General features: G+C 42.7%; 1 protein-coding gene across 1 annotated transcript; it reads left to right on the top strand.

Annotated features, from left to right (window-relative positions):
- The first annotated feature begins 1165 nt into the window (after positions 1-1165).
- LOC133897309 (T-complex protein 1 subunit epsilon-like) lies at positions 1166-6069 on the top strand. The gene is made up of 9 exons (XM_062337987.1): positions 1166-1476; positions 2002-2320; positions 2812-3160; positions 3447-3579; positions 3656-3708; positions 4172-4274; positions 4957-5123; positions 5198-5311; positions 5618-6069. The coding sequence occupies exons 1-9, from the start codon at positions 1278-1280 to the stop codon at positions 5786-5788; spliced, it is 1608 nt and encodes a 535-aa protein (XP_062193971.1). The 5' UTR covers positions 1166-1277; the 3' UTR covers positions 5789-6069.
- The last annotated feature ends 4674 nt before the right edge of the window (positions 6070-10743 follow it).

Here is a 10743-nt window from a genome sequence, read left to right as displayed (position 1 = left end):
TACTATACAGGTGTTTCAGACAGGATCGATCGATGTCCCAACCAAATAGTACTTACCACTACTTTCTCTTATCACAATAAGATTAGAACCATCACAGTTTGTCTTCCACTGCTAATTTCATCATCATAGTAGCAGTAGCAGTAGTACTACTACTTAAAGATGTCTAAATGGGCGGTCCGGTCCGGCACGGTACGGGCCCAGTCAGGCACGGCCCGTTACAGCCCGTTAGCTAAACGGGCCGTGCCGTGCCGGCCCACGTGCCGTGGTTGCAGCCCAGGCACAGCTCATTTAAGATCGGGTCGTGCCGTGCTGGCCTGTGGCACGATAGGCCCATTAGTATTTTTCTGGCCTGACGGTCCGTTAACACGTGAAAATCCCGAAAAACATAAAAAAACCGCCGAATGCAGGGATCGAACTCAAGATCTCATACATGGAAAGCAATGACTCTACCACCCTGTTAAGGATCTCTTTATGTATTAGGGATAAATAAATTATATAAAACCTTAAAAAAATAGAAAAACTTAAATGGGCCGTGCCGTGCCGTGCCGGCCCGGCGTGCCGCGGCTCCGGCCCAGGCACGGCTCGCCTAACCGTGCCGTGCCGGCACGGCCTATTTACTTTCGTGCCGTGCCGTGCCTGGGCCGAGCCAATTTTCCCGTGCCGCGGGCTGGCCCGTTAGGCCCGGCCCAGTTGGCCATCTTTACTACTACTCCTACTTCTGAGTGGAACAAATGTCTTGAGTGTTTCTTACCGCTACTTTCTCTTATCACAAAGATTAGAACCATCACAGTTTGTCTTCCACTGCTAATTTCATCATCATAGTAGTAGTAGCAGTAGTACTACTACTCCTACTTCTGAGTGGAACAAATGTCTTGAGTGTTTCTTCTAGTTTTACCGGCATTCACTTTGTTTCTATGCCACATCAATACATTCATCTTTTTTCCAAAATATTATGCGCGAATATCCATCTTTACTTCCAATTCATTTTGAAAGATCCCATTCAATTCTATTTCAGAGTTTTGATATTATATATATCTGCACTTTTCATTTCCTCTAATAATTCATTTTCTTGCAAAACTTTAGAAGGCCCAAACGCTTGAAAGGCCATCAGTCCGTCCCAGCCCAACCCGAGAAAGGAAACCCTCGCCCCGCCCCGCCCCGCCCCGCGCCGTCCCGTCTAGAATAGAATAGAATAGAGAAACACAGCAGCAGCAGCACTCACCCGCGCCGCCTCCCCCTTCATCCCGATCCGGCCCCTTCCAGAGCAAGCGCCGGCCATGGCGCTCGCCTTCGACGAGTTCGGACGCCCCTTCATCATCCTCAGGGAGCAGGAGAAGAAGACGCGCCTGCGCGGGCTCGACGCGCAGAAGGCCAACATCGCCGCGGGCAAGGCCGTCGCGCGCATCCTCCGCACCTCGCTCGGGCCCAAGGGCATGGACAAGATGCTCCAGTCCCCCGACGGCGACGTCACCATCAGTAACCCCCCCTCTCCCTTTACTCTGGTTCCCTTCTTCATTGTGTGTGTAGGTCGTATCTTAGTTTGGGTATCGGGATTTGGGAGGGATCACACTTAAATAGTCGGCGTGGGTGAAACCCTATTGTTTTGAAGATGAGGTTTTTGGAGTGACGCGTGAAGGATCTAGTTTTTTTAATGGTCTGATGCTCGTATTTGTGCTGCTGATTTGATCGTGCGGGGATGAAAAGGTGACGTTTTTGTGTAGTTTGTTGGTAACTCGCCATGTTCTGTCCTGGTTCTTAGATCCCATTTTAGTGTCGACTCGATCTAGAACTTGTTGCCGTTTAGCTAGCTAGTTTCTCCAGGGATTTCTAGTGAAATGAGCCTCCTAATGCTGCATGGTTAATTGATGCCCCCCCACAGTTTAGGTTCTGTGCAATGGATTGGTGTGGACAGAGTCTTGATTTTCGAGTTATATATGTAAGTTATCTCATAGTGTTTCTGTTGCTTTGTTTAATGGAATTGCTGCCTTTATGAATTGCCAGCAAATGACGGGGCGACAATCCTGGAGCTGATGGATGTTGACAACCAGATAGCGAAACTGATGGTGGAGCTGTCCCGCAGTCAAGACTATGACATTGGGGATGGTACCACTGGGGTGGTGGTGATGGCAGGGGCTCTCCTAGAGCAGGCAGAGAAACTTCTGGAACGTGGTATTCACCCGATAAGGGTCTCTGAAGGTTATGAGATGGCGTCAAGGATAGCTTTTGACCACCTAGAACGGATCTCCCATAAGTTTGAGTTCACTACAGACAATATAGAGCCCCTGGTTCAGACCTGCATGACAACTCTGTCATCGAAGATGTAAGTCATAAACTCATAATGAATGTTGGACACGCTGTTCAATCAATCAACTTTGTGATACAGATCTTTTTAATTTTAATAATAGATGCTGTTTAGAAATTTCTACATCTATGGTGAATAGGTTCTTAGAGGAACATAAGGCAATTTTTCACTACTTCAGTTTTGTGATTTTCAATCCTTTGCATTGGTTCTCACATGATACTATTCATCGATTCATGTGCATAATAACTGTCATCCTCAAGCTATATGTTCCTTGCTCCTGGCCTTCAATTTTTATGGTTTTCCTGTAGACCCATGTTTGTTTTTAATGAAAACAGAGCCCTTCTCTCATCCTGTAGGCTCATGTAGTTCTACTCCTAGCATGAATTTTTTGAAGATAATGTTTATTTACCAAAATATATATTTTCTACTGCTTTAGAATAATTTCTTTATCAGCAGATTCACTGTACAAAATAGCTCATCTTATGGTATACGTTGTTCTTAATGTACAGTGTTAGCCGTTGCAAGAGGGCACTGGCTGAGATTGCTGTCAAAGCAGTCCTTGCGGTTGCAGATTTGGAGAGGAAGGATGTAAACTTGGATTTAATTAAAGTAGAAGGCAAGGTAGGTGGAAAGCTGGAGGACACGGAGCTAATATATGGAATTGTTGTTGACAAAGATATGAGCCACCCACAAATGCCAAAGAGAATTCAGGATGCTAAGATTGCCATCCTGACCTGCCCATTTGAGCCGCCGAAGCCTAAGACAAAGCATAAGGTTGACATTGATACTGTAGAGAAATTCCAGATGCTGCGCGAGCAAGAGCAGAAATACTTTGATGAAATGGTTCAGAAATGCAAGGTAAATGTTTAACTGGTTTTTTAATAGTATGGCATATCCATGTTTTCGATACCTGGGTGAAAATGTTTTGTGCATATCTTTTTTATCATATTGATCTAAGTGTGAGATCCTTAATTAAAATAGGTGATGTTATTTTGCTCAGTTTTCATTTGTTTCTCATGGAATAAATTTTGAATTACTTCCGCTTCCACTTATCAATTTAGGTATTACGGGTGTATGAAGTGTATTCGCTTTCATGTCGTGTGTTTGCTTTGCTCAGTAATTTTTCACATATTATTTTCTGTAGGATGCTGGTGCGACCCTGGTTATTTGTCAATGGGGTTTCGATGATGAAGCCAATCATTTGTTAATGCACAGAAATCTGCCAGCTGTCAGATGGGTTGGTGGTGTTGAATTGGAATTGATTGCCATTGCTACAGGTCCACATGCTCCTATATTTCACTCTTATGTGACCACTTGTGAGGGCAGTACCTAATATTTGAAAACTGACTGCAGGAGGACGGATTGTTCCAAGGTTCCAAGAGTTGAGTCCTGAAAAACTTGGGAAGGTATCAATCTTCTGCACACACACACACACACACACACAAACACACACACACACACACACGCACGCACACACACACACACAATTTCTATTTTTAGTCATAAGGAATGTGCATGGGTTGATGACGTGCTGTTTAGTTATCCAAATGTGGTGCCCTTTGTGCATGAAAGTGAATGTAGTTACGACTAGAGATAATACTTGGAGACTGGGATTGCCTTGATATTTTTCCGCTTAGAAAACACAACTGCTTGATTGTTGAGTAAATTCCTCATTTGTTAGTTGGATAGAAATGTATACGTATCCTGACTTTTAACTGGTTTGTATGAGTTTGTGAAGGTTTAGTCATGTTGTCATGAGCACACCATTTGAATGGCGTACAATTTTACAGTTAATAAAATACTTGGAAGCTATTTTAATTGTATTGCAAGTAGCTACATGTTATTTTTTTGCTTGCTCTGCTCCAACAGGCTGGATTAGTCAGAGAGAAGTCATTTGGAACAACAAAGGACCGGATGCTCTACATTGAGCAGTGTGCCAATTCCAGAGCTGTAACTATTTTCATCCGTGGTGGTATGTTCTGTTGTATATATCCTTTTTCTTCTTTCATATTAACATATAAATGCGTTTATGTCCTTTGCTAGTTCATGCATGTTTTACACATAAACTCTTTCATCTGATTTGGGGGCACTCCGCAATTCATACTGGATGAAGTGGAAGTGATTGTTTATCTTTTTGCCACGTTGATGCTTTGTGGTGATTTCAATATTCTTATTGAACTGTCCAATCATGGTCTGACTTAAATATTGTTGGTATTAATCCTGCATGTGGAATTCAGATTGTACACAAATTTGAGCAGTTAAACATGTTATAGACAATTCATTTGTTGGAGGACAACAAGCTGAAAAAAATGTGTTGGTTCTTACTCAGATCATAATTTGAGAGTACTAGGTGTCATACTTAAAGGGTTGTAAAGTTGGAATAGAAACACATCTCAACATCAAAGTCATGTTATAATTTTTGACACTTGGACTTCGAACTGTAATATGATTACACCGTAGAAGCAGCAAATCCAGCTGCTAGTTAAAAACCATAACAAGAGCAATGCACTTAGAACGAAACTGATGACTATGTTTATACGTTTAGCATTAATATTTTGAATCATAATTAGTTCATTTCAGACATCAACTATGCTTTAGGGTATTCTCTGATTTGAGCTTATGTGATAAAACTAACTGCTGCTGCTGCTGTACAGGCAACAAAATGATGATTGAGGAGACCAAGCGAAGTCTTCATGATGCTCTTTGTGTGGCAAGGAATCTGATCTGCAATAATTCGATTGTGTATGGTGGCGGCTCAGCAGAGATATCTTGCTCAATTGCTGTTGAAACTGCCGCAGATCGACACCCCGGAGTTGAGCAGGTATTTGTTGACCTAAGAGGGATTGCAAAAAGGATGCAGTATAAACCTTCTGACTGTGTTTCTTTGTTTTGCAGTATGCTATCAGGTCATTTGCTGATGCATTAGGTGCTGTTCCACTAGCCTTAGCTGAAAATAGTGGTTTGCCACCTATTGACACGTTAACTGTGGTTAAAGCTCAACAAGTTAAGGTATTGGATTTGTATATTCTCTTTTTTAATCTGTTGTTTTAGTAGCAGCTGTGGCTTCTTGATGCAATGCAATGGCTCTGGATCCTTTTACTTGTCAGTCAGATCATGCCCAACTCATAGTTTATGTTGGAGATTAAAATTGGCTTCTTGTGTCACTATTACTTAATGTGGTCGCTGCAGCACTTGATGTATTCTGATCTCGAGCTCTTTGAAGTATTAATATATTATATTGGTGCTGTTGATCATTCATTGTTAATTATTGTTTGGAAACTGTGGTGACATAGGATTTGAACATCTTCTTTGTAGGAGAGCAATCCCCACTGCGGTATAGACTGCAATGATGTTGGTACGAACGACATGAAAGAACAGAATGTCTTTGAGACGCTGATTGGCAAGCAGCAGCAGATCCTCCTTGCTACGCAGGTGGTGAAGATGATTCTCAAGATCGATGATGTTATCTCGCCGTCCGAGTACTGATGAAGCCTGGAAAGTGCTGGACAGCAATGCTGGATGACAGTCGGTATAGTAGGCAGCTTTTGCATCAGTCGCTGAGCTGACTACTTGTTTTTGTGTGATGCTTGTGGAAACTTACCAGACGTATTCCATGATACCATCTGAAATACCTTTGAAATTAGTCTAGACGCTTGGATGGACAACGACTCTCTTTATTTTGTATTCTTTCGTTTCAGATGTTGATGTATGGATTGCACTAAGTGTCGTATTATTACCATCCAGGGAGTCGAAACTTGTCTTCCATATGCTTAAATAGTACAGTATGACTTGCAGTCCGGGTCGGCGCACTCGTGTGGTGACTCGTTTTACGCAGTAGTGCTGATAGTTTGGGCCACAACTTCGCTGGCAGAGTCTAGATGGTTTACCGTGCGAGGCACCAAACAGAAAAAATCATTTATACGGGAACAAGATCTTGTTTGGTACAATCCTTCACCGAGCAAAATAGCATTGCTGTACTATGACCAACAGAATTGGTGGCAAAAAGGGAAGATTAGATATATACCTTATGACACCGTAAAACTATACTACTTGCAATATATCATTGTTAAAAGCAAACTTCTGCACCTAAGTTCTGTGCAAAAGTAAGGTAATCTATAAGGTGCAGTTACTGATTTTATACAGTTTAGTTAGCTGAATAAAATTTCTGTAAAACCTATATTACTATTGCATTTTAAGCAGTCTCCTTGATTAAAACATCCACAATGATTAAATATGTGCACCAGCTCATAGCTCCGTGCTTCCAGATTTTTATATCCACCAGGTTCTCTCCCTCCTGACCATATCTCCTTTGACAAGCTATGGTGATTTAGCCACAACTTTCTGACTCCAAGATGCTGTTGAAAAGAGGACGCCTCTCTGTTAAAATCTGTAACGTAATGCTACATATCCAAAGATGATAAAGCATCGAATTAGGTAGTTGCATGCCTTCCATCTCCTTCCTTTGTGACTGTGTGTGTTACAATAGATATGGAGATGGTGGCTTTCTAAGCCCAAATGATGAGAAGGTTGTGGTAGAAAAGCTTCTTCCTCATCCTCGTTCAGAAGACAAAATTGGATGTGGACTTGATGCAATAATGGTTTGTGATCATACCTTGTCTATTTAGCAAAATAGGCATGAGCTCCTTTAACCACTTTTCTCTTTATGGCGCAGACTTCTTTTTTCCTTTATGCCAAAGCCTTTATTATAATATATGTTTGCCTCAGAAATTTAATGATTTTTTTGTTGTTAAACTACTAAAAAAGCTAAAATATTTGGCTATTTGCACTACTTTGAGTTCATATAGAGGATCTGAACCATTGAACTTAATAATTTGCTTGAATATAAATGTCTCGGTAAGCTGAGTCTTATCGGAAGGAAGAACATTTTTCTTCCACATGGCATGAGTTGAAACAATGCCAGTATTTGATAGCATGTGTTTGTAATCATCGGTAACAGTATGCCTTGTAAACTACAAGAGTGATTCTAGCAATCAATCTCATAACATCGCAAAAATACCATCACAAACCTTCAGTTTTTTCATTACAGAGTGCGAAACTGATCATTTGCCCTCGTTTATTTTCTTGCCTCTTTACTGTCGGGCCATGCGGGTGCTAGTGCTGATGCTGGTGACCGTGCGTTGGTGCTCCTATTCTCAAAGTGGACCTGCAGCTAACGCGGCTGCAGATAGCGATTTGAGCTTATGAAGGCTAGACTGATTCCTTCCCCAAGCAAAATCTGTGACGCCGAATTCAATAATTTCGAACCATTCTGACCTAGAATGATTTGGTCTAGGTCACCGCTCGACTATTTGGGCCACACGCCCACGCCTACTTCACATTGCTCTCCCAGCATTGCGTCCTGCTCCACTTGTTCCAGGTCCCATTTGACAGGTCTGGCGTGATATGCAGAAGGTGGTGTGGAGTGCTCATGCCCCACCCTTTCTAGTGAGCAGTTAAGGGGGAGGCCACAAGGGAAATAGTGTCATTTGAATTTTTCATTTTTATGTTGGCTAAATGGACATTAGTGGAGGCCACTGGCGAGAAACATGACAACAGGAATTTTAAGCCTTCGTGGTGGTATTTGCAATATCATGTTACGGGCTCTACTTCCTGGGCTTTGGGCTTGGGCTCGAGGTGGCAAGGCCCATTGCGGAGAAGGAACAGAGGCTTACAAAAGGAATTGACCAGTAGCCGCACAAGGGGATTGAAGAACAGAACAGAAGCTTCTCCTACCTCGGCTCTCCCTCCATCCCTGCTCCTTGAATCCTCTATATTCTTGCTCCTCTTGGACCCTCTACTGCTCCTCTTGAACCCTCAATTCCTATCTGTAGCTACCAGTTTGTATTAGATACATATGTTACGTAACAATTGGTTATCAGAGCTTAGATTTTTATGTTTGTTTGGGGAGTGATGCACTCGAGAAAGGAACACATAGATAAGGATCATAGGTTTTATGGAGCTCGATCGCATTCATGTTGTTTATCCATTCGTTGTCGTCCTAAATTCCTTTTCGTTATCTTGCTTGTCAAGATCTTGTCATCACTAATCTTGGAATTGACAGTAGGATGAGGATCCACAACAATTCGGGTGATCTTTTTGAGGGTTCCAATAAGAACAATCCCGTGCCGCCTCCGCCGCCGAGCATGGCGGATGTGCTCTTGCAAATTGAAAAGAATCGCCAAGTGTAGACCACTTTGCTCGAGGCACTCGTGTACAATACGGCCCCTCAAGGAGGAGCCAGACGTTGTGATGACTACTCGGATTTTTTCTATACTAGTCCTCCAACCTTCACGCATGCCAAGGATCCTCTCGATGTGGACGGCTTTGCACCATTGAGAAGAAGCTCGCTCTCCTTGGTGTGAGGACCATGAGAAGGCCCTCTTTGCCGCACATCAACTCCAAGGCGTGGTCAGTGCGTGGTGGATGAACTATCTTGCCATGCACACTGCAGATCATCGTGTCTCATGGGCAGAGTTTCGCCAAGCCTTTCGCAATTATCACATTCCTAAGGGGATGATGGAAATCAAGAAGCGGGAATTCTTAGACCTCTAGCAGAGGGGCAAGTCAGTCATGGAGTATGTGCAGGTGTTCAACCATCTTACCTAATATGCATCGGACGAAGTCAACACTGATGAGATGGCTTGAATTGATCAAGGACTATGAATTGGAGGTTCATTATTATCCCAGCAAAGCAAATGTTGTTGCTGATGCTTTGAGCTGAAAGGCTTGGTGAAATGGTCTGATGGTCAAGCCCGGGAATGCCACACTTTATGATTATTTTTGGAGGCTTGGATTCAAGATGGTTTCAGAAGGATTTCTTGCAAATATGGAGATCAAATCTAGCCTTATCGACCAAATCAAGGAAGCACAAAAGGAAGACACCTGCATCAAGAAAATCCATTAAAAGATTGAGAAAGGGCAAGCTAGATGCTTTTCTGTGGATAATCAAGGCACTTTGTGGTTCAGAAGATGTCTAGTAGTTCCTAAGGTTTATGAGCTAAGAAAGAAAATTTTGGATGAAGCTCATGACTCTTTGTTATCCATTCACCATGGGAGTACCAAAATGTACCAAGATCTCATGTGGAGATTTTGGTGGCCCCACATGAAGAGTGAGATCGCTCGTTATGTCATCGAGTGTGATGTTTACCGGAGAGTCAAAGCCGAACATTTCAAACCGCCTGGTACACTCCAACCCTTATATATTCCCTCTTGGAAGTGGGAGGAAATCGGTATGGATTTCATTACTAAGCTGCCTAAGACCTCTCAAGGGTATGACTCGATTTGGATAATTGTGGGCCAGTTGACTAAATCAACCCATTTCCTTCCCATCAAAACCATGTACTCTGTCAAGCAATATGCAGAGGTATACCTCGCCTGAATTATTTGTCTTCATGGTGTTTCTGTGAAGATAGTTTCTGACCATGGTTCCATCTCTGTATCTCATTTCTGGAAGAACTTTCATGAAGCCATGGGAACTGAGCTTTTTCATAGCACTGCCTACCATAGCACTGCCTACCGTCCCCAAACCGATGGTCAAACAGAGAGAGTGAATAAAATACTTGAAGATATGTTGCGAGCTTGTGCTCTCACATGTGGAAAGCAATGGGAGATTTGCTTGCCATTTGCTGAATTCTCCTACAATAATAGTTTCCAATCGAGCATCAAGATGTCTCCGTTTGAAACACTTTATAGAAGGAGGTGTCGAATACCTCTGAATTGGTCCGAGTCCGATGAAAGAGCCTTTCTAGGCTCAAATTTGGTCAAATAAGCAGAAGAGCATGTCCTGACCATTCGTAAGGACCTTCTCACGGCTCAATCTCGTCAAAAAAGCTATATCGATCATCGTCGACATGAGCTTGTGTTCAAATCCCCTTAGAGGAGCGCAACATTCCCAAATAAGAGGAAAGTTGGCACCACGTTATGTTGGTCCTTTCCAAATTATTGCCTGATGTGGCGAGGTTGCCTATCTACTGGAGCTACCTCCATCTCTCTCCGCCGTGCACAATGCTTCCATTTCTCGCAATTGAAGAAGTGTCTCTACGTTTCAACTGAAGTTGTTATAGTGGGTGACCAAGACCTTCAACCTGACCTTTCTTATTATGAGCATCCTATTCGCATTCATGATGAAGCCGAACAGAAGACACGATGCAATTCATTTAAGTTTCTCAAGGTTAAATGGAGCAATCATACCGAAGATGAAGCTACGTGGGATCGTGAGGATCAACTTTGGGCTGACTATCTCGAGTTTTTCTCCAACATATGAGAGTTGCATTAGTTTTCATTCCCACAGCTTGAAGTTGCTCGATTTACCATACTCTCCTCTAAGCTCACCCAAATCTCGAGACAAGATTCTTTTAAGGGGGGGGGGGGGGAGGTTTTTCATGTCCTAATTCCTTAATCATGTTATTAAGCATACTCATACATCATAAGCAACATATGCA

Source organism: Phragmites australis, chromosome 17 (genome assembly GCF_958298935.1).
Source record: "Phragmites australis chromosome 17, lpPhrAust1.1, whole genome shotgun sequence".
In the NCBI taxonomy this organism is placed as follows: domain Eukaryota; kingdom Viridiplantae; phylum Streptophyta; class Magnoliopsida; order Poales; family Poaceae; genus Phragmites; species Phragmites australis.
This window is presented reverse-complemented; position numbering and strand designations above follow the sequence as displayed.